At 35.0% G+C, this 23,775-nt stretch overlaps 2 protein-coding genes across 4 annotated transcripts; one reads left to right on the top strand and one right to left on the bottom strand.

Annotated features, from left to right (window-relative positions):
- Positions 1–14,038: 14,038 nt before the first annotated feature.
- LOC125217819 (LOB domain-containing protein 21-like) lies at positions 14,039–14,957 on the top strand. The gene has a single exon (XM_048119356.2). It carries the CDS (start codon positions 14,115–14,117, stop codon positions 14,592–14,594), a length of 480 nt encoding a protein of 159 aa, XP_047975313.1. The 5' UTR covers positions 14,039–14,114; the 3' UTR covers positions 14,595–14,957.
- Positions 14,958–15,703: 746 nt separating this feature from the next.
- Positions 15,704–18,768, bottom strand: LOC125217817 (uncharacterized protein At5g43822-like). 3 transcript variants are annotated; one of them, XM_048119354.2, is made up of 7 exons: positions 18,628–18,768; positions 18,241–18,384; positions 18,047–18,165; positions 17,510–17,689; positions 16,912–16,968; positions 16,339–16,406; positions 15,704–16,114 (listed from the first exon to the last, which is right to left on the bottom strand). In XM_048119354.2, exons 2-7 carry the CDS (start codon positions 18,370–18,372, stop codon positions 16,071–16,073), a joined length of 600 nt encoding a protein of 199 aa, XP_047975311.1. In that variant the 5' UTR covers positions 18,373–18,384; positions 18,628–18,768; the 3' UTR covers positions 15,704–16,070. The 3 variants fall into 3 exon arrangements, with proteins under 3 accessions (XP_047975311.1, XP_047975312.1, XP_088924092.1); XM_048119355.2 differs by having other exon boundaries at positions 18,241–18,469; positions 18,628–18,722; XM_089067966.1 differs by lacking the exon at positions 18,628–18,768 and having other exon boundaries at positions 18,241–18,620.
- Positions 18,769–23,775: the final 5,007 nt, after the last annotated feature.

The following is a 23,775-nucleotide window of genomic DNA, read 5'->3' as shown; positions in this document are numbered from 1 at the left end:
TTTCAAAACATAATGAAATAAGAGACTTAACCTAATTGTGTGGAAGAATCATATAGCGCATTTGCACAGGTTACAAATATTGGGCTTAAACCAAGAATTTTTTATTTTATTTACTTCTTTAGATATCAAATGGGCTTAATAGTCCAAATTTTTTACTTAATGGACCGACCCCCTATGTTATCATTTGCACTTTTCGTATTTGTGTTGATATACAAATCCACGTCAAGGAACTAAACTTTTTTCTTTTATTAAAAACACTTTAGTAGTGTTAATTAGTTAACGAGACGACCGGAAATAAAATTTTTGTTATTTAGAGTGCGACGGATAAAGCAATATTATATACTAGTTTTGATGAATTATTGATATTTCAAAAATTATATTTCATAATACAAAAATTGCAATTTACTAATTAGTTCAACTCATTAAATTTAAATCTACATCTAAAGTTACGAAGCCAATTTTGGGCCTTTGGCTTGCAAGCATTGACGTGATTGATATAAAATGAACGAACATTATTAATCAAGATTAGTATATTTAACTGAACTCGGTTATATTACATCTGTACTTGCATCCGCTGATTTAATCTAAAAGTGACAACGAAGTGCATCTTAGTTGGTAAGACATTCGACTCGTAAGAAATTGGATTCTAAGTCACCTTGAGCGCATGCATTAATTTAATCTTAGAGCAACAATTTATTCCCAAAAAACGACTAACAAATGCATCACGCATTCTCAATATTTGAAACACAAAAATTTTACTACATTTTTGTGTGGACCTCTATATTTTGTGTTAATTACTAATAATTTAACTTTAACAGTAAATAGAAGTTGATTAGATTTTATATAGGTTTAATCAAATTGCATTGGATTTTCTTGTATCAATAAGCAATTAAGATTTAGTTCAATTCACTAAAATATACACTGTCACTCCAACAATTAATTTTATTCAAGAAATAAATTATAATCCTAATAAATAGTATTTAGTAAATGCATTCCATTAATGAGTCAATAGTCAATAGATCATTTGAAAATCACAAATTCCCGTTAAGAAATGTGAAGACTGATCAAGAGTTAACTCGGGCAATTTTATACTACTACTAAAAATTTCACATTAATCATTTATTTATGATCAAATCGATCAATTACTAATTTGTATCGACAGCGATGCTATAAGGTTGAATGTTGGTGCAGTCTACAGTGGATTCACTAACAAAATACACAAAATTCCAAAGCCTGCGAAAAATCAAGTCACTCAACCTAAGTGGGGGTGCTGCCATTCATTTCATATCAAATGTGGGCCGCTTTCTACATATATACACACAAATATTTTATACATATTTTTCTATGCCAAATATATTCATGCATTTATTACTTGTCTCTTAAAGGTACAAAACATCACATAACTTACTAGTGATTTTTGTTGCTTTAATAACAAGAAAAATTTGTAGTACTATTCTTTTGTAAATATTTTTAAAATGAGACCAAAATAACATAATAGATACGTGTGATTTATGATTTAATTTGTGATTTATAATTAAATACACAATGTGTCATAATAGAATAAATTATATCTCTTCAATCTTCATTTCCGAAAAGTATATGACATTTGACTTATGTTTTAATAAAATAACTGATAGATGTTGGTGGACATGTTAGAAGTTTACAAATATGTGTGTATTTTTTTATAACCAACATATGTTTCTAAGTTTCTTGGGTTGAAATAAAAACAATAGTTTGAGATTGATATTAAAAATGAGAGTGACATGCTTTATGTGGGCGTCTGATAAGATAATTATGATATAATGAACAAATGAATCTCTTTGATAGAAGAGAAAAATTTTGTTACAGTAATAATATTGCGCTTTGAAGCCTATAGTTACCAGCAAACATAATTTTCATTTAATTTTGTACTACCTAACTCTAAAAGTTGCGAATTTGATATCATAATTGCTTGACTTTAAGGTAGATTATTTATATTGTCAAATCATTTTCACGAAGAAATTGCCACTCAAAACGTAGAAAAGGGGGGTAGTATGGCTTGGTTATATGTGTAATTGTAAATGAAGAAGCTGATCCAAAAATATTCTGTAATTTAAAATTATGCTAACGGGTAGTGTGCCTTTTCAGTGTGACATTTTACAATCAGCCCAATCCAATCAATTATTTGATTGGAATGTGGTGGTATGTTATAATATAGTGTTTTGACAAAGTTAAAATAATAAGTACATCGCATATGTAATACTACTATTTAAATTAAAATTCTCTATGCATTTAATTTAATGATTCGAGTAAGTGAAGAAATTAAGAGTACAAATGAACTTATCCTTCATTATTCTAACTAATAGTTGGGTAACTATATTTTAGTTTAAACCCATACGATATTTTGAGAGCCACGGATTAGACGGCAAATGGCCTACATCCGTTTCACACAGTTAACCTCCGACAATGTGTGGAAAATAAATACTACTCCTACGAAGGAGATCATTATACCAATTTAAAAGAATTCTAGAGACATGTCCTAACAAAAAAAAGAGTTTTGTGCTAGTTATATACCTTAAATAAAAATTAAATTTATATTTATTTATATTTAAAATTTGTACATACTAAAATACCCTCTAAATACGTAGACATAAATTACAAGTCGAAAAAAAGTTATTTAGATTCAACAACCATTTGATAGCACGATTAAGCTAGCATAGTTACGTTAATCGACTACAAAAATAACACAGGTCATTTAACGCATGATTAAAGTCAGATAAGAGGTCCTTAACATGCTTATAATGTCCCTCAAATATATTCTCACGTTTTATTTTAAAGACAAACAACTTTATATTTAGGGTGTGGGTGTGGGGTGGTAGAGGTGACACGGCGGGGGAAGGTGGCCTCCGTTTCTTTGTTGGAAAGGGAAACGACAATGATTATGGCAACACACTTTGATTCTTTCAAGTGGGCGTTTGCATTATCTTTTTCTTTTGCTTGTCAATCCCTTCTCCCCTTTGAAGTGACCATTTTTCCCGTTCCGTTTCCCATCTTTTTTCTTTTGTCTTTTTTTGGTTAAAATATTATACTCTTTTTTTCATTTTCTTTGTTCTTTTTCATTTGTTCTCTGCTTCCTCTAGTATCTAAACAATTTTCATTCTGCCCCATCCTCTTGTTTCTTTTTCTTTTTTATTTTATTTTAAATTTGGGGTTAATTACCCTTTTCAATCTATAGTTATAATTGATCACCCTACATGGTATTGGTGGGACTAATCACTAAATTTAAAGTGCACCAACTCCTTAAATCAAACAACTAATTCACATATAAGTTGCATCATTACATAATTCTGAGTGTTGTGTTTCCTATTCATCGTATCATTCTTTATAGTAAAATATATTGCCAATATAGGAGTATCATCTTTTAAGATTGTACATCTTGTCAATTATCCATGTAAACCACCCAAGTCTTACCATTACCAGTGTTTTTTGCTTCTCCTCTTTAATATAGTAAATTTTAAAATGTCCTTTCATCTATTCTTTTCTTCTATTCTTTTTTCTCTTGAATTATGATTTCATATGTGTATACATAAAAAGAGATAGAGCGGTGGATTGTCCTTATTATCGTGCACTAGGATTTGATACACAAAATTATACATGCCTAGCCACCCTATAGCCAGGCCTTTTATTTGATTTAATATATGTAACGTTTTTCCAGTTTGTACTTTCTTTTCAACGGATAATCACTTTCTCATCCACAAATATGATTTTTATCACATGCAACAAAATATTATTTCAAAGGGGGATTTGAATTGGGGTGGCAATTTTGATATGATATTATTAATTTTCCAAACAAGTCAATGATCCACTGATACATTATCATTAACCCTTCGAAATATTGAACGAGAACTATTATTTTTATTATCATATATACTTGGGTAAAATTTGAATATTATATTCCCAACATTTATGCTTCAATTAATTCGTAGTACTGAGTCATTAATGAATTACCCCATTCGTTCACTATTAGGAGTCTCATTTGAGTTTGACACGAATTTTAAGAAATAATATAAAGAAAAGTGGTGAAAAAGATAGTTGAATGTGAGATTCGTTTTTATATATTAATTTTATAATAAATGTTGAATAAAATGAATTAGTTAAATGTGGAGTCTACCTACCGTTCATAGTAAAAATGAACTAGAACTTCTAATAATAGATGGAAAAAAAATAGTAAATCGAGACTCCTAATGATGAACGAAGGGAGTAGAGATGCCCAAGGTTTTCGGTTCATGTGGTTAATCGCGGAACCGTAACCGTGAGATTTAAGTCGAACCGAAACCGCCACGTTTGGAACCGTGGTTCGGTTCAGGTTCAAAAATTCCAGAACAGAAACCGTGCCGGAACCGCCGGTTCTAGACCAGAACTGTGAAAAGCCGTCGAAAAACCGCAAAACCGAGCCAAAACTGCCGGAAACCGGCGATTCAAAACCGTGAAAAACCGTCTGAAAACCGGTTGTTTGAAACCGGAACCGGAACTGCCGGTTTTTAAACTGAAACCGAAACCGTGAAATAGCCTCAAGGTTTGGTTCTGGTTCCACATTTCCTAAAACCGGAACCGGCGGTTCCGAACCGGAACCGGCGGTTCATGAACCGTGGGCATCTCTAGAAGGGTGTACTGTGTCAAAGGGACCCCAGAATTTTCTATTGGATTGACTAATGTCAAGCAATTTGTGTTGTGGAAATAAAGTTATTGATGATATATTTGGTCATTTTATTCCTTTGTGAGAGATTGTAACCTCTAGCATGGGTAGGGATAGAATAATTCAATCCAAAATTTCCGCACACATACAAAAGAAGTAGCTCTAAGTGTTGAATGGATGAAGGGGATTCTTCGAAATATGAATGTTAAAATTTCCTTTACAGATTGATGGCTCATTTTTCGAAAATAACATTTTGTGCAAAGACTTAATTGTAAGGAAAGAAAAAATGCTAAATAAAGGTATAGTTCAATTAAGTGCTTAATATACACACATTTTGACTAGCCATGTACCTTCATAAATCAGAGATCCAAGGAACTTACACATCTCATGTGAAGTACTATCTCCGTCCCATCATAAATGAGTCATCTTTTACTAGCATATACCTTCATAAAATAGAGACCCAAGGAATTTCCACATTCCATGCAAAGTACTTTCTTCGTCCCACCATAAATGAGTTATTTTCCTTTTTGTGGTGTTCTATTATAAGTAAGTCAACCATTTTAAATAATACTATCTCCGTCCATGATTAAATGTCGTATAGTTGACCGGCTTGAGTTTTATACAGTATTATTTGGTGAGTTAATTAGTAAAAAGAGAGTAAAGTAATAGAGATAAAAAAAAAAAGTAGAGATGATGTTGATTCTATTTTAGGACACATTTCATTTTTTAATGGGACCAAGCTAAAAAGGAAAACATTTCATTTTTTTAATAGGGTAGATGTTGTATTAGTTTTATAATAAAATGTGAGTGGAATGTGTTAGTGAAATGTGAGTTCCATTTATCAAAGATTATAAAAGTGAAATGAGACATTTATTAGCGGACGAGCGAAAAAAGAAAAAATAAGACATTTAATGGCAGACGGATGGAGTACTTCCTCTGTGTCATAATAGATGTCACAATTTTCTTTTAGTTTGTCTCACAAAATATGTCACATTTCTTTTTTTTGAAAAAAAAAAGTTTCTCTTACATTAATATAAATATACTATTTTCTCTCTCCACTTAACACACAAAACAATATCTCCTAATTTACGTGTCAATAACCAAGTGTGTCATCTATTATGGGACAGACGGAGTACATTTCATCTGTCTTACTTTATTCTCTCACGTACTTTACTTTATTCCCTTTAGCATCTTTAATTTTTTTTCTCTCATACTTTACTCTCTCTCCACTTAAATATCAATTTCTAAAATAACGTGTCCAAAAAAAGCGCATCAGTTAGGGTGGGATGTAGGGAGTAGAATATAAGCAAGCATATTTTTTCAATCTATTTTGATTTCCCATTCTAGCCAATATTTGTGTGTGTGAGTTGACCTAATGATAGAGTGGTAACACCTGAAGCTAACGGTCTCAAGTTCAAGTACACCGTGATGAGATCTTTAATTTTGAATTCATTTTCCTATAAAAAAGAAATAAGGAGTTTTCGAGTTGTAAACTTGATCAAAGATTAGAAATTTCACAGATGATTCTAAAGACTAAATAAGAAATTGATTTCTTAAAAGAATAAAGTTAGCAACAACATGCACCTCAAGCTAGTTAACCATTATCAAGCCGAGAGGAATGATGGAAGATGTTCTAGTGAAACATGGAAAGTCAATTCCATACTTTATGATATAGGATCTGGAAGAAGACAAATACAAGGTTTTTTTAGTTTGGGCAACCATTCTTGGTCATTGGTAGTGTGATTCTCCATGCAAAAGAAAAATGACTTTCGGAGTCAATGGAGACGAGATAACATTGAAGGGGAAATGTGCTATTAAAAAGTCCATGAATGTTAAAGCTTGTTCTATAGTAGAATGTGATCTTGGTCATGATAATGACACGTCGATGTGCCTTTTTGTTGTAGAATCGAATAAAGAAACTCAACATCTTCAGCTTAAGCCTCCAAAAAAATTTAAAATATTTGTTTTAGGAGATAATCAACCATCCCATGTATTGTTCTCAACTTATCTCAAGCCGAACGAAGAAAATAAGATCATAGCTTGGTTAAAAAGGCATAGAGGAGCTATAGACAAAGTGAGATTTGATGCATCTAAAAGTGTGAATCTCCACAATGGGAAGGCAAATCAGAATGATTAGCAATGTCCACGAAAGATCAATGATGGTGATGAATATGGTTGAGTTGAAATAGCTCGGAGAAGGTTTAGTGAATGACGTTAAAGAAAAATATGTAGGAAACGTGGGATGGTAATAAGGGACTTTTGGCCTTTCATGTGACCAAGTCCTTTCTCTTTTCATTTTGAGTAACCTTCACATACATAATGTAGTGTCTTATTGCCATGATCGTTCATATCTCCATCTCTAGCCTATAAATAGGTAGAGTTTGGGAGAAAAGAATACACTACAACAACAAATCATTCTCTATTCCCCCGTTCTACATTTTAGTGTACATCTTAGGAGCACTGTCTAGCTCAATTCTTGGAACTCCATCAAGTTCGCCGGTGCATAGTGGGTTTGAGGTGCTTCTAAACGCTAGGAGGATGTTGTTTTATCTCTGGGGACAATACGTCAATCTGTGACACTAGCCACGACGTAATTTATCTTGTGGAAAGAGGCTTTCCTCAACTCGACAAGTAGTCATATTACAAATTCTACAATAATGTTGATTGGAGTACTAAATATTTCTCTGAACTAACAAGACAAGTAGCCATATTACAAATTTTCTACAATGATAAAATACCCAAAGTAAGAAGTAGAGATTAAAGAGAGCAAATATAACTGGAGATGAATGCTTTGTTATGGATGTAGGATGTTTGTTAATAAGGCAAGAGTCCCCATTTATAGGGAAACCTATGCACAACTTGTTGAACTTTTCAATGGGAACTCATTTATGAGTAGCCACAATTGTTGAAACAATAATCCCAGGAGTAGAAGCATATAGTAGTTGTATTGACTTGCAATTGTTGACTCCAAAAAGGAGACAAATCTAACAAATCTCCACCATGATCTCCTTTTATTGGACATACTCTCTCGCCATGAATTCATGTTTAACTATGAATGACCCGCTAAGTCCAAGCAATGATCGAACTTAGTGGTTGGGAGTGGTTTAGTTAACATATCTGCAGGACTTTTAGCTACATGGATTTTTTCCACAAAAAAATTTTTTTGCATAAAAAATATCACGGATAAATTGATATTTAATATCAATATGATTGGTCTTTGAATGATGCTTGTTGTTCGTGGTCGAGCGTACAAACACTCTGACTGTCACAGAACGTAACAAGAATGTCTTGTAAACTAAGTTTAGTAACTAAGCCTCGAAGCCAAATATCATTTTTCCTCATTTCAATAGAAGCAATATATTCTTCAATGGTGGACAAAGCTGGAACAGCTTGAGGTAATGAATACTAACTCATAGCAAAGCCGCAAAGGTAAGGATATAGGTCGAAAGTGACCTTCTCCGATCTAAATCACCACCATAGTCGGCATCAACATAATCAACTACGCTTCCTAGATCAGACTTCTGTCTATCAAATACCAAACCAATATCATGAGAACCCTTCATATAATAAAGGACCATTTGACAGCTTCCTAATGTTGTTTTCTTGGGTTGTGCATGAATCTGCTAATAGCCAAATCAGGCCTAGAATCCATAACGTACATATGGCTTTCGATTGCATTAGAATATGGGGCATGTAACATGTGCCTTTGGTCCTCTTCTAATTGTGTAAATTGATCTGATGATAACTTGAAGTGAGCAGCAAGTGGAGTATTAACAGCTTTGCAATCTCGCACAAATCTACCAAGCATCTTCACAACATACTTTTTTTGTGTCAATTTTTTTTTTCCAGCTTAACGAATCTCTATTCAAAGAATCTTCTTGGCAGGACCTAGATCTTTCATATGAAATTCAATATTGAGTTATACACCTTTACCTTGATCAGAGTTTTATCTATTACAACAATTAACATATCGTCAACATATAATAACAACTATACGAATGACTCATCAGATGTCCATTGAAAATAGACGCAGTTATCATAACTACTTTTCGAGTAGCCATGTCCAGTCATGAAGGAATCAACCCTCTTATACCATTGTCTTGGTGACTGCTTCAAAGCATAAAGAGTTTTCTTCAGACGACATACATGGTTCTCTATTTCAGGAACAACAAACCCCTCCGGGCTGCTGGATATAATCTCTTCCTCAAGATTACCATGAAGAAAAAAAGATTTCACATATAATTGTTCCAACTCCAAATCATACAAGACAACTAGAACAAGCAATACACAAATTGAAGAATGACGAACAATAGGAGAAAAAAATTCATTAAAGTCGATACCTTCATGTTGATCTAAACCTCTCCCAACAAATCGTATTTTGTACCTTGCATTTCTCAACATCATGGGTGCTTTCTTTTCTCTTAAAGATCCAATTGCAACTAATGATTTGTTTGTCTTCCGGCAACTTTACCAAATCTCATGTTTTATTTATTCGAAGACTCTCGACTTCTTTTTGCATAGCAGCAATCCACTTTGTTGATTTGTAACTAGATATAGCTTCAGAATAATTCTTAGGTTTACCCTCATCACCCATCTCTTGTGCTACAGTCAATGCATGAGCAATGTTGGCAGATTCTGCGTTCAGTCCTAGAGACGGGTTTCTTAGTCTTTGTTGCAGAAGTTTTTTAGCCATTGACAACGGTTGTGGTAAACCTCAACGTTGAGGTGGATATTGTGGACTCATTTGTGTAGTAACTTTATCTTCTTCAATGGTGGAAGAATTAGGGAAATTTGCTTCCAGAATGAGAGCTTCAATCTCAAACTCCACCTTCTGTCGAACGTCCTCCTGATCACTGTAATCAGTGCAGGGGATTAAACTATCTTTTCCAAAAGTAGCATAACATTTTCATTAATGGTTACATTTCGACTGAAATATTTTGTGAGACTCAGGGTTATACAAACAATAACCTTTAACCCCAAAGTTATAACCTAAGAAAATGCATTTTTTAGCATGAGATTCCAATTTTTGCTTGTTCACATGTGATACACTCGGATTTTGCACTATTTTAAGGCCATTATTTGGTCCGTTTTTTATGTCAAAGTCACTCTAGACGTCCATTATTTGCATATTTTGTCTATTTTGGTATTTTGACGTGTTTTGTGAGAAACGTGCATAATTGAGCCGAAAAAGAGAGCCAAAACGTGCATAATTGAGCATAAGCTAGGTGACTCGTCCTTTCAAAGTAAACTGTGCTAGGGTATTGTAGTTGGAATTTGTATAACCATAGCTGTGAACGCACATCCCTGGGATTCCCTTATCTCTATCGTCTATCTCCGTGTTTTATTTGCTCTTAGTTGTTTTATGCTTTTTATTGTTTTTAGTTTTTCAAAAGTTTTTCAAAACCTTTTGTTTTTCCAAATAGTAATTGAGTCTTAGTAGAGGATAGACACTTTGTGTTTGCCTTCCCCGTGTTCGATATCCGGTACTAACCTTTAGCTATACTATATATACTTTGTATACTTGCAGGTTTATTTAGTGCTAATAAAAAGTGCATCAACATGAGAGTAAGCAGGATAACCAAATATTCTAAAATTAGAATAATCAACAAGGTTACCTGATCAAACTTCATCCGGAATTTTGTAGTCGAGTGATCGATTTAGTGAGCGACTTATCAAGTAGCATGTTGTTGAAGCCGCTTCCGCCCAAAATTCTTTCCCCAAGGTTGATTGGGAGAGCGTACAACAAACTTTCTTCAATATGGTTCTATTCATCTTTTCAGCAACTCCATTTTTTTTTGGAGTTCCTGGAACGGTGAAGTGTTTGGCAATACCTTCATTCTTGCAGAAATCATTGAACATATTTGAACATAGCTCGAGGCCATTGATTGTCCTTAGCCTCTTGATCATCTTCTCAGTTTGGTTCTTAATTAATACTCCCTCCGTCCGCCATTAGGAGTCCCATTTGTTGGCGGCACGTGTTTTAAGAAATGTTAAGAAAAGTGGGTGGAAATAAGTTAGTGGAATAGGGGTCCCACCTGAATATATTAGTTTTAAATAAAATGTGAGTGAAATGAGTTAGTGGAAGGTGGGACCCTATTACCATTTATGGTAAAAGTGAACCGGGACTCCTATTCGCGGACGGAGGGAGTAATTTTCATTCTTTAAAAGTGGAAAATGCTTCATTCTTTTGCTTGAGAAATTATACCCAGAGTTTATGTGAGAAATAATCAATAAACGTAACATATAGTGACATTACCTCTGGAGAGAACTCTCAATGGACCCCAAAGATCTCAATGGATACAATCCAAAGTACCTTTGATCCTGTGAATGGCCTTTGAAAAGCTCACATTTTTCTGCTTACCAAAAATGCAATATTAAGCGAAATCAATCATACCGGTACAATGGTTACCAAGATAGCCCTTCTTCTTGAGAATTTGGATTCCCTTCTCTCTCATGTCGCCCATCCCAAATGCCAAAAACAAGGTATTGTCTTTGTTGGATGTGGCGACTGCAAAAACCTTGTAACAATTGAACCTTGCAACAAATACAAACTACTAAATCAAATTGCTTTATAACACAAGAGCTCATTTGAAAATTTTCAAGACTCTATCTTTAGCAGAGTATCTACACCCTTGAGATTTAAGAATGCTTAGGGAAATGTGATTTCGTTTCAAATCAGGGAAATGTTTGACAACGATTAAAGTTTTCACAACTCCATTGTGTGTCTTGATTTTAATTGTACATCTGCCGACAACTGTGCATTGAGCATTGTTTCAGATTAAGACAAGACCACCATTAACAGATTTATAAGTGATGAACTACTCTATATTAGGAAAACACATTAAATGTACAACCGGAATCAAGAACCCAATCAATTTTAGACCTTAGCTCAGTAACAGAAGCACTAAAACAATATCCATCAGATTAGGTTTATACAAAACTAGCTTCAACAGATTTTTTGGGTGGCTTACCCTTATCTTCTCTATTTTGTATATATTTTCAATTTAAAGCACTTAGAGATTTAATGACCTTTTTTTCTTGCAATAATGACAATACTTAAAGTTGTACTCTAGATTTTTATTTGGATTTATTTTTATCATTGGTACCTACTTCTTGGTTTCTCCATCTAATTACTAGTCTCTCGCCCGAACTTCTAGAATGAATTAGGGTATCAAATTTTTCTTAAGACAGTAGGTTATACTTGACATCATCAAAGGTAAAAGTAATACTCCCTCTGTCCCCCAATAAGAGTCACATTTTGCATTTCGGTCCATCCCACAATAAGAGTCACATTTCACTTTCACCATAAATGGTAAGTTGGTCTCACATTCCACTAACTCACTCCACTCATATTCTATTATGAAACCAATATAAAAAAGTGGACCTCATATTCCACTAACTTTTCTAACCCACTATTCTTTACATTTCTTGAAACTTGTGCTCACACCAAATGTGACTGTTATTGTGGGACGGAGGGAGTACAGTTTTATCCTCATCATCAACTTTGACATCCTATTTTTTCAAATCAGTTATGTTGGAATAGAATTTATCTAGATGAGATTAAATGGGAGTACCTTCAGACATACGGAGTGTGAAGAGTCTCTCCTTTAATCGGAGTTTATCTGCAAGACCTTGGTCATGTATAAAGGCTCTAGTTTACTCCATATGACTGTTGCACTTTTCTCATTGATGACTTCACGTAGCACGTCACGGGATAAACATAATTTTATTGTGGACGACGTCTTTTCATCCATCTCTTGCCACTGCTCCTCTGTAGCAGTGGTTGGCTTCATCAATTTGTCGGATATAACCTTCTTTAGGCCATTATGGATAAGAACAACCACATCTGAACTTGCTAGATAACAAAACTAATTTTACCATCAAATTTTCAATGTTAAACTTCGTCGACATATTTAAAATATCCTGGTTGAAATATCGTGGCTCTGGTACCAATTTGTAGGGGACAGAGTGCAGAGCATGATAAATTCAACTAAATAGTATGAAAACGTAATAAAAATAATAAAAATGACACCAAAAGTCTTAGGTGGAAAAATCCATGTAAATAGAGGTAAAAAACCATCGGCGAGAGAGCCAAAATATTCTACATAATGTTGATGGGAGTACCAAATAAGTTCTATGAACTAACAAGTAGCCCTATTACAAATTCCCTATAAGGATAAAATGCCCAATGTCATAAGTAGAGATTAGAGAGAAAATATAAGTGAGATAAATGTTTTGTTGTGGATATGAGATGTTTCTTCACAAGGAAAGAGTCCTTATTTATAGGTTAACTTATGAACAACTTGTTGGACTTTTCTATGAGAACTCATTTATGAGTATCCACAATTGTTGAACACAATAATCCTAGGAATAGAAGTAGGTACTAGTTGTATTGACTTGTAATTGTTAACTCCAAAAAGGAGAGCAATCCAACAACATGAATTAATTGTTTTCTAACCGTCATTGTCCTTTATATGAGTTCGATACCTATTATACTGCATTGCACGCCTATTCTTTTGCAGTTAGTAGTATTTTTGGGGTTTTATTACTTATGAAACATATCCTAAAAATCACAACATTAGGATCTATGAATAGTGTAAGTTAAGTGATGAGATAGTGATAGAGTTGTAGATGGACTTAGAAGTGCATGCATCACACGTATCCCAAGCTGCTAGAAACAAATAAACGCCTGGAAATGATCACACTTCTACGGAAACTGATGGAGCGCAAAGCTTAATTATTATTCACCATTTATATTAAAAGAAAAATCGAAAGCAAATGGATGTACTAATGTTCGACAATATTAGGAACAATACTTTCAATTGAGCTACAGATATATATTCTGTTGATTGAAAGGTGATTTGATATAGAGTGCCTCTCCATTTTGTAGAATTGAATATTGGAATTTCCAAAACTTATAAAAGCAGAGTGCATAGTATAGGCTTTGAGGTTTCCAAGCTTGTTGATAAATCAAATTTGAACTAGGGTTTCTTTTCTGGTGAAATAACTTTTCTTGAATTATATAGATATGTGAAACATCTCATCTAACTTTGTTGATGAGTCCATATAGGCCCCATATATTCTCATGAAGCCACAATTGTTTCGTCTGCTTTGTTGTTGAACTATCATATCCCATCATACCTGATTTAGACATTTTTCATCATTCATCACTATATGCCTAGGTGCCACTAATTCATCACTAATGTGCCACTAAATTACAAGATATCTACATAATTAGAGTGGTTATACATCACTTAAATGTGTTCAACAGTGCATATCTACCCTCAACATAAAATTAACAAACCAACTAATATTAATACATGTAATTAATCAAAACCTGATGAAAACAACCCCAAATCTAAAAAAACAATCTTTTCCATTAGGGTGAGGTGAGTCTATAAATTGATATATACCCAACAACACTTGAAACATAGTTGAGATGAAGAGCCAGGAGCCTCGGTCGAGCTCTTCGTGCGCAGCGTGCAAGTTCTTGAAGAGGAGATGCACCCCGAACTGCCAGTTCGCGCCCTACTTCCGGTCAGACGAGCCAAAGAAGTTCGCCAAGGTGCACAAGGTGTTCGGGGCGAGCAACGTGAGCAAGATCCTGAACGAGGTCCCAGAGGAGCACCGGGAGGACGCGGTCAACTCGCTCGTGTTCGAGGCTGAGGTGCGCCTCCAGGACCCGGTCTACGGGTGCATTGGGGCCATCGCATCCCTGCAGCACAAGATGGTCGAGCTGCAGCATGACCTCTTCCTTGCACGAAGCCGGCTCGCGTGCTTCCTCGACCACCAGCCCCCTCCCCCGCCCCCGGCCCCCTTCTTCGACGACATGCCCCCTCTCTTCGACCCCCCCATGCCCGACCTCTTCGACCAATCCACCCTTCCCTTGGATCATTTTGCCCCATTCCACTACCCTTGACTAGATCTCTCTCATCAAATTTTATGTGTGAATCATAATGTTTAACTGAGATAAATTGAGTGAGCTATCGTTTTCATTGATACGGACATGTAGCTAGCTACGAGGTATTAATTTTATATTTTGATCTGTGTTTCCATCAAAGTGGCTTGTGTTTTGCTTCATTTTTTGTGTGGTTGGTTAATTAGTTTAATTTTACAAGCGCTGTTTAATTGGTAAGACGCTTCCCCTTCAATCAATAGATCAGATGTTTGAGTCTGTTCGAGTCATCTAGTGTGCTATGTATTGTAACTTGAGAATTAGTTTTATTTTTTTTATTTTATTTTTTACCATGTGGATAATAAAGTTAGATTTCTCTCTATCTAATTGGCTGGGTTTTGGGCCTTTGAGGCTCACTATTTTCATGAAGCAAGTTAAGATCAAGCTTAGAGTTAAATATTTGGTATGGATTTAGTTTTAAGCATTAGACTAGGTAAGAAGTATGTTGACATCACATTCACAGGTGTTTTTATTGTTCGTCATTTTCTGATTAAATCAAAATTAAATTTTGTCATATGTGATTTCTAAGAGATGAGATGATCAAGTGTTAATTAGCTAGGTCACAACTCGATCTTGTTTCAATTAATTGGTCAGGGCCTTAACTAAAATTAGGAAAAATAAAGAGATAGTAATGAAAGATGAAAACAAAAGCGGTTGTTTTAGTGTTTCACTTTATGGTCAAGTTTGAATGTTAATAATTGAAATGGCATGATGGAAAAGTTGAGGTATTTTGGGTTTTGGTATCCATAATGGAGTTTCTCCTTCCCATGTGCTATATTAACGGCCACCATACTTATGGGATAACATAACTATGATTATTGATTCAAATTTGCCATAATAATTTCATGCGACTACCCTCATCATTGACTTGGATCAATTTTAACTTAGCTGTACAAATAATTTCAATTAATTAGTGATGGGACTTGTCATAGGAAGGCGGTTTCTTTCTCTTTTTTGTTACTTAACTTTATATGGAGTCCAAATCAATGGATGCAGAACCAGAATCCAAAGCCATTCCTGTGGCCAACAATTTTTGGTCCAAAATCGTCATCGACTGTTCCAAACCGCAAACATTTCTTATCGACGGACAAACACAAACCACTTCAAAAAATGTACCTTCTACTCTTTCAATTACAACTTGAAATTTTCCAAAACTAGCTGGGATGAAAATTTTCTAACCTTGTAGTACAAGAAAATACAGATTCCGTTAAGAAAAATCAAGACTACAGATTCAGTTAATGGGTTAAGTTTGAATTGTGGGCTCTTGCAAGGAACGGTGATATGATATTACAGGTCACAAGATCCGGATGTTTGCCTTCCTTTGATTGAGGTCGGAGCAATCAATAATGCTTCTTTCACCATTACCGTTCAGTAATGAATGCTCAAGGTCATCAAAATTTCCTTCTTCAGCATTCGACATTACCATGTACAACAAACACTTCAAGAAATTTCTTCAGCAAATATAATGTCGTATATATGTTGCACTGCACGAGCAAAAGCAGATACTGTCAAACCAAAATATTCGTTAACATCTAGCCATATTTAATAGAATAAAAAAAAATTATTGTTCAAATTGCAAAGCTGAGCCAACTAGCATTCTTGTCAGATTAGTTAAACTTAATGAACATTAGAACTCACAGTAAGAATCCTGCAATAAGAATTCTGATTTTAGGAATTTACTAATGCTTCTGCTAGAAAGTTCTGTTACCTTCTTCTTGAGGGAGATTAGGTTGATCTACTAAAAGCTGCTGAAGTGCCCCTAAGTCAGCACTTGCACTGAAAAGATAAATCCAACAATGAACTCATGAAAACCGAAAGAGCGTAGATATTTATAAGCATCACAGGACCACTAAAAAAATGAAAGCAAATACATGACATGAACAACGAACATATAACTGTTAGACCAGAACTATCAATAAAATAGCAAAGTCAAAGTTTAAAACCCGGGTACAAACTTCCTCAAGTCAACTTGTATGAACAAGGAATTACAATTACTAAACAGTACAAGGAGTAAAAGTTACAAGAAGCATCAATAAAGCATGGTGGTAATCCGAAGATTTAATTTTAGTTCATTCTTCATTTGCATAAATCAAGTTTTTAGCTTGTCTGAACGAATACAGCCATAAATGATGGGCCGGAATCATAGAGTTATGAAAAAGCATGCTCGGTTTCATTGTTTACCATGACATACACCACACTAAAGAGACTACTATGCCCATCTTTCCAAGGCCATGAAAGGAGGCATAGGTTTTAGCTAGATTATATTAAGAAGGGTGTTAACCTGGGTTTCAATGCAAGGGCAGGAAGTGCTGATACAATAGATAATTTGAGAAGGTACCTGATGAAAAATAGCGAGTTACAATTAATATGTCAAATCTCTAGAACACAAAATACCCAAAATAAGTTGTGAGAAACTTTTCTTTTCAATAAGTGTAATTGGTTAATACATTCCTTAAACATACAACAGGGCGTCATGAGAAAAATCTGCGCCTACCTTTATAATTTTCAAAACAAAAATTCTAACTTCAACTATACAATTCCTTAAAGATTATACGGGATAGCATCTGAAATTAGTCCAAATGGAAATTATGTCAATTTTACAGCACCAGGAGTATGTCTATAATACTAAAGCTAACTATTGATAGCATTAATCTCACACATGTCCCATACTCGGAATAATTATAAGAACAAAATACAACTTCAAGTCTTTAACCACAACAGAAATTTCAATACAACTAACTTAAATTCAAAGCATAAGAAATTTATCCATGTGTGATCTAGGACCAGGGTTGCCTAATGTTCCATTTTCTGGTACAAGCACCAAGCAAGGTAAACAAATAGAACAACATTTCCGATAGATAGAATTATGACATCCTTACTCTGATCGATGCATTTCTTCAAGAAGTCTAAGTCCTTCTATGCAATATGCAAGAGTTGGTTTTACTCCAATCTGTAGCTTCAGTTGTTTTCCAGTCATCTGGGCAGACCCCGCTTTCGCAAGCTGCTTGCTATCACGAACTACCTTCTCAAGGGAAGAAACAATCCCACCGAATTCTTTCCTGAAAACAGATTTACTCTTAAAGGCAAATATTCCAATATTCCAATTTCAAAACTTCCTCAGTCCACTTGACAAGGAAAAATGCAATGCTAATAAAGAATTACAACAAGCAATGCATGAACCTATGTATAAGTTATTATAATCGATACACATTATAGTACATGTTTGCAAAGCATTGTTTCTTATCAAGTGGTTTCAATTTTAAACCAACAGGCAATAACAAATATAAATATATACTACTCCTATAATAATTCAAAATTTATATTTTAAAAGAAAAGTTACACGAAACACAAACATACAAAAACAGCTTGCAAATAAAATAAAACAGAAAGCAGCGACAAAAAAATAGACACACTACATAGCGGTGTTGATGTTGATGATGATAGTTTGAAGGGAATCCATCTGCTTTGCCAACACAACACCTTCAATGCCCTCAACACATCCCAAAAAACCATAGTTTTGTGAATTTTGCATCGCCTAAAATATCAATTAAATCAATAAACATTTCCAGAAACAGAACAATTAAACACACGAAATTATAGAGAGTGACACCTGCAGCCTCTGGATTATGGAAGATGCGTTACAGAATTGGGAAATAAGCCGAGACTGGAGCTCTTCCCATCGGTCAATTTCGCCCTTAGTTTTCCGGAATTGTCTCTGATATTTTTTCACTATTGACTCCATTTTTCACAAAGACTGCAGCATTCGTCATCTTTTAAGTCACAACACAAAATTCCAATAGAAGTAATCCTCCATGGCTCCACAAATATACATAATGCAGCTTGGTTCGAATTGCATATACACAGAATTCAGTTTGTAGGTTTCTCTAAAAGGGGCTTATAAATAAATGAAAAAAATTGCATTTTACACGATGTCATAAACAGATTACCAAATAAAATTGAAAAGCAAACTGAAAGTGGAGAATAAAAGAATTTTTACTTGAAAATTTCGCCGGCGCTAAAGGAGAAGGGGGCGACGCTGTGGAGGAGTCGGCGGCTCTACGCGAGTGCGAAAATTGTGAGAGAGGGATACAGACAGAACTAATTTTGAAAATTTGTTGGACCGATTAACTTTAATTAAATTAGGTTTAATTTATGATTATAGTCAATCATTTAATTTTTTGGTATTGAAGGTTATCGATTAGAATTGATAATCGAGACTGCATATATACTAACCGTAATCAAGTTGAGCCCATCAACGAATTAGGCTAAGGCATTAGCAGAAGTGCCGATCGATTAACATTTAAGTACCTCATATATGTGTGTATTTGCTATAGTATTGTTTTTGACTGGTGGTTAAATCAGTTTGATCTATTGAACCACAATTGATGATTTGAAAACTATACAGATTTTAATGCGTAATTATTAAAGTAATATAGAATGAAAAAAAGATAAAAAATGATTGAAATAATACTCTTTTCATCTCAGTTAAGATGACATATTGCTTAGCCGATACGGAATTTTAGGAGTTATTGGTTAAAATGTTTAACTCGAGAGAGAGAAGGTGGGTGTAAATATTAAAGTAGAGAGATAAGGAAAGATGGATATTTAAATAAGAGTGAGAAAAAGTGGTTGAGTGTATTAATTGGAGAGAGAAAGTTAAAAAAAGAAAATGTGTCATCTTAATTGGGACAAACTAAAAAAGAAAACGTGTCATTTTAAGCGGGACGGAGGGAATATACTAATAGTAATAGTAGATAGTGGGGCTCATAAATTATAAAGCAAAAGAAAAAGAGAAAAAAGATATTTATAAATAAATATGAATTATTTTTATGGGGTAGATGAAAAAGAAAATCAGACATATTTTGAGTGAAGTACTAGTTATTTAGGATGTTAATTTTGATATTCAAGTTTTGAATAAGCCAATCGAAGATTTATAGAAAATCATTTCAGAGTTTAGAGACCTAATAAAAGATGTAAAATGCATTTTTCAGTGATTAAATTTGAAGTCCACTGTATTTATAAAAAAAACGTTGATTCTTATTGTAGATAGAAATGCAGAATGCTTCAATCAATTATAATATGATGATTTAAATTATTTGGAACTTCGAGAGGAAAAAGAAAATATTACTACAAAATTGAATAAATTAGAATGACATGAACATCCGATTTTATATAGACCAAAGCCGTGAAAATACAATGAGTTTTAAATTAGACAACATCGGGGCATCTACAGTGGAACGCCCTAAGCGACGCCCTATGCACCGCCACGTCAGCATTTTATCCTCATCTCGTTCCACCTGCAGTGGGGCGGACTATAGCCCGCCCTAAGCGATGCCCTAAGCATACTACTTCTATTTTGTATTTATATAATTTATGCAAATTTATCAAGCAAAATAAAAAAATAAAAACAACACAATTAAGGAAAATCCTACATTTACTTAATTAAAAAAAAAGTTACAAACTAAGAAATAAAAAAAAAGTTACAAACTAAGAAATTAAAAAAAAAAACGCCCCATCGGCTCGTCTAGAGTAGTCCCAACCTCCGGCTAAGGCCATCGATCATCCGTTGGATGCCTTCTCTTTGAGCGGGTTGGTCGCCTGCATCAGAGCATTGTGCGCGTCCAACAACGTCCTGTAGTCGGAGGAGGCCACCAAATCCGTATAGGCATGCGACGCAGCCGAAGTCTCCCTCAGGGTCGGGCTCGGGGGCTGGTCAGACGGCGTGGCGGCGGATGTGGTCGCCTTGCCCTTGGCAGCCTTGATGCCAGGGGGACGCCGGGAGGACACAGGTGTGCCGGAACTCTCATCGTCGAACACCGGATTGTTGAGGTCCATTGGAGACACGCCGCTCTCGCTACTTGTATAATCAGCGAAGGTGCGCTTCGACGCCCTCTTCCTCGTTGCCGTCGATGGGGGAATCACACCACCAACGAACTTCTGTTTGTCCCTCAAGAGCGCCTAGGACTGGTAGTGCTTGAAATCGTCGTACAATGACATGTACGATTGCATCGCTTTGTCCCGAACATCCGTGAAACTCTCGCTACTGCCCTGCTCTCTCTCGCACTTCTCGTACTCACCTGCCCCCTGTGGCGCTTGTAGGCGTACGCCGGCTTGGCCGCGTTGTATTTCTCGGCGATGCGCTCCCAATACGCAGTCACGTTCTGATTGTTGGCGAACACCGGATCCTCCGAAACATCAATCCAACATCTTGTCAAGACGATGGATTCGGGGTCGGAGTACTTTGTCCTTCCCGGGGCGAACTCTTCACACACCTCCGTTGAAGGCAACTTCTGGGCTCGTGCCTTGGTCCGCTTCTTCTTGGTGGCGAAGCCAGACGCGGCGGCGGCGGCGGAGGGGCGGTGGGGAGAAGGCACCATGTCGGACAGCCCGTACGAGTCGGTGCTGAAGTCGAGATCGTACTCGGTGTTGGTGTCGAATGGCCGCTATTCGTCGGGTTCTGTACCCGGCCATCGTGCACCACAGAACATCGGACTATTCGGATTTGGGTAATCTCCGGAACCCATTTTGCTTGAAATGTAAAAAATGTAGTGTGAATTTGAGAGTGAAGAGAGTGAAAAATGAATTGAAAATGAGAGGTATATATAGGTTTTGAAAATTGAATAAAATTAAAAAAAAATGGAAACGCGTCGCATCGTCCGTCGCATAATCCGCGTCGTCCACAGTGGCTGATGATGTATCGGGCGCGAACGATGGTTAACCCATCGTCCGCGATGCTGCAGTAGCGGACTATGCGACGGACGATGCATCGTCCGTCGCATCGTCCGCACCATTGCGGATGCCCTCAGTGCTTCATAGTACTCCCTACTTACAAAATGTAGTAGTCCATCCGTGATTCACGTGTTATCATTTCGGTCCGTTCATAATATGACTTATAATATAAATGGTACTACCTCCGTTCTAACTTAATTGTCATCTTGGAGTGGACATGGATTTTAAGAAATATAAAGAAAAATTAATTTGAAAAGTTACTGGAACGTGAGATCCACTTTTTTATATTGGTTTTATAATAAAATATGAGTAAAGTTAATTAGTGGAATATGAGACCTACTTACCATTTATGGTAAAAATAAAGTGTGACAATTAAGTTGGGATTGGCCGAAATGGAAAAGAGTGACAATTAAGGTGGGACGGAGAGAGTAAGTAAATCTCACATTTCACTAACTCACTTCACTCATATTATATTATAAAATCAATACAAAAAAATGGACAATATATTCCATTAACTTTATCAACCAACTATTCTTTACATTTCTTAAAATTCGTGTTCACACTAAATATGATACCTATTATGGGACGGGAGAACACTGGAGTTCAGACAACTTACTCCTTATACAAAAATATTTGATACTATAACTCGAAGGAGTGTTCCCGATGTGATTCTCATTTTGATCCCGAAGCTATGCATGAGAAGAAGAAACTTAGCTTAACCCGAAGTCTTGAGTTGAATGGAACGAGAGGAAGAAATTGGGGTTTAGTATTATTTAGGAATAGATAAGTCTAATTAGATTTATTAAGAATTAATTCTATCTCAATTATAGGTTATGTCAGTCAAAGTACATGTCCTAGGATTTATGTTTAGTATACAATGAGAATTATCAATATTTTATTCCTATATTTTTGTTGAGATAGATTAGGAAAATTTATATTACTATTAATTAGATTAGATTTAGTTGTTATTTTGCCTATAAAAGGCCGGCACTGTACACGCATGAAAAACAGAAGTTTTTGTGATGATTATTTTTTTTGATTTAGAGTCTTTGATTCTTCTTCTTAGTCTTTGAGAAGTCATTTCGGTATATCATGGATATAGAAAGCTAAATCCTAATAAATGACTAGTTTATGTGTATTTAATTTGCACTGTATTTGAGAAAGAATGACTTGAAATTCGCAGTATAACTAGAATTTCGCACGGTACCATAGGTTTTGCAATCACCTTTCTTTTTATAACTAATACTACTACTGCAAATCTTTATCTAATGAGGTCTTTAAATAATATGCAATGGGGTCAAAATATAAGAGCACAATGCTTGAAGAGCCTCTGCACCTTTCATCACCGGACATCCCCACGCCTATGGCGGAGAGGTCAACAAGCCCGAAGGGTACAACAGATGCCTCCACGTCCCATCAGCCACCGCTGATGGGGTTTATTCCTGGTATATATTGTGTTTATTAAAAATAGTAAAAGTAAAATAAGATATTTAATAGTAAGTGGCCGAAAAAGAAAAAATAAGACATTCATACTGGACATAGAGACTATTTGATTAGATGTGAAAAAGAAAAAGAAAATAGAAAAATGGACCGTGGCGCCCCCTAAGAAGGCGGATTTGAAATGGGTTAGTTAATAGAAGTACAGACCTGCACCTGTCACGCTCTTCACCTCACCCATCAATTAATCCTTTAAATGTCGAAAATAAAATTAAAGTACAAACGTGAAAACTTACACTCTTGAATATTTAATTGGAAAATAAAAAAAGAGGTTGGTCGTATTAATTGAAGAGAAAAAATTACTAAAAGTAAAATTGTGGCATCTTAATTGGGACAAACTAAAAAGGAAAGTGTAGCAGTTTAAGTGTGACAAAGAGAATATTATAAGTACTTATTACCAGTAATTGAAAAGTATAATTTATAATTTTAAAATTTCATTAAGACTGATTTGATAATTTATTAATTTATAATAAAATGACAATACTAATAATAATAGGGGAGTTATCAATTGTTAACTTATCATTTAATTGCTAACTACAACTAATTTAAAACCATAAGATTTTAGAAGACTTGTGGTCTACAATTTGCCACGTGTAATTTTCATTTTTATTAATTAAATCGAAAAGGATAAAAAAAACTATCAAATTAGGGTTGTGAATGAAAATGCCAATACAGTGTTTCGAAAATATCAACCCAATGCTTTGAGAATGTCAACACAATGCTTTGAGAATGTTAACATATACCTGATGTTGACATTCTACATATATTATATATCATGTTGACATTTGTTGATGTACAAAAAAATGAAAATTTTCGAATTTTTTTTCAAATTTCTACATCGGAACATATGCAAGTGAGATCTCGCTAGAATCCTTATGAAATTATCTATAATTTGATGTATGTTGTGCGAAAAAATAAT

The sequence above is a fragment of the Salvia hispanica genome, chromosome 1 (genome assembly GCF_029641045.1).
Source record: "Salvia hispanica isolate PSC_SH4W2 chromosome 1, Shi_PSC_v1, whole genome shotgun sequence".
Lineage (NCBI taxonomy): Eukaryota > Viridiplantae > Streptophyta > Magnoliopsida > Lamiales > Lamiaceae > Salvia > Salvia hispanica.
The sequence above is the reverse complement of the archived record's forward strand: the minus strand, read 5'-3'. Positions and strand labels throughout refer to the sequence as shown.

Excerpts from the sequence above, each read along its gene's own strand:
- LOC125217819 (XM_048119356.2), top strand. The coding sequence starts at position 14,115 with ATGAAGAGCCAGGAGCCTCGGTCGAGCTCTTCGTGCGCAGCGTGCAAG.
- LOC125217817 (XM_048119354.2), bottom strand. The coding sequence starts at position 18,372 with ATGGAGTCAATAGTGAAAAAATATCAGAGACAATTCCGGAAAACTAAG. Across the intron at positions 17,690-18,046 it reads ATCAACATCAACACCGCTAT|GAAAGAATTCGGTGGGATTG; the intron begins GTAGTGTGTCTA and ends ATCTGTTTTCAG. Across the intron at positions 16,407-16,911 it reads GCCCTTGCATTGAAACCCAG|TGCAAGTGCTGACTTAGGGG; the intron begins GTTAACACCCTT and ends TTATCTTTTCAG.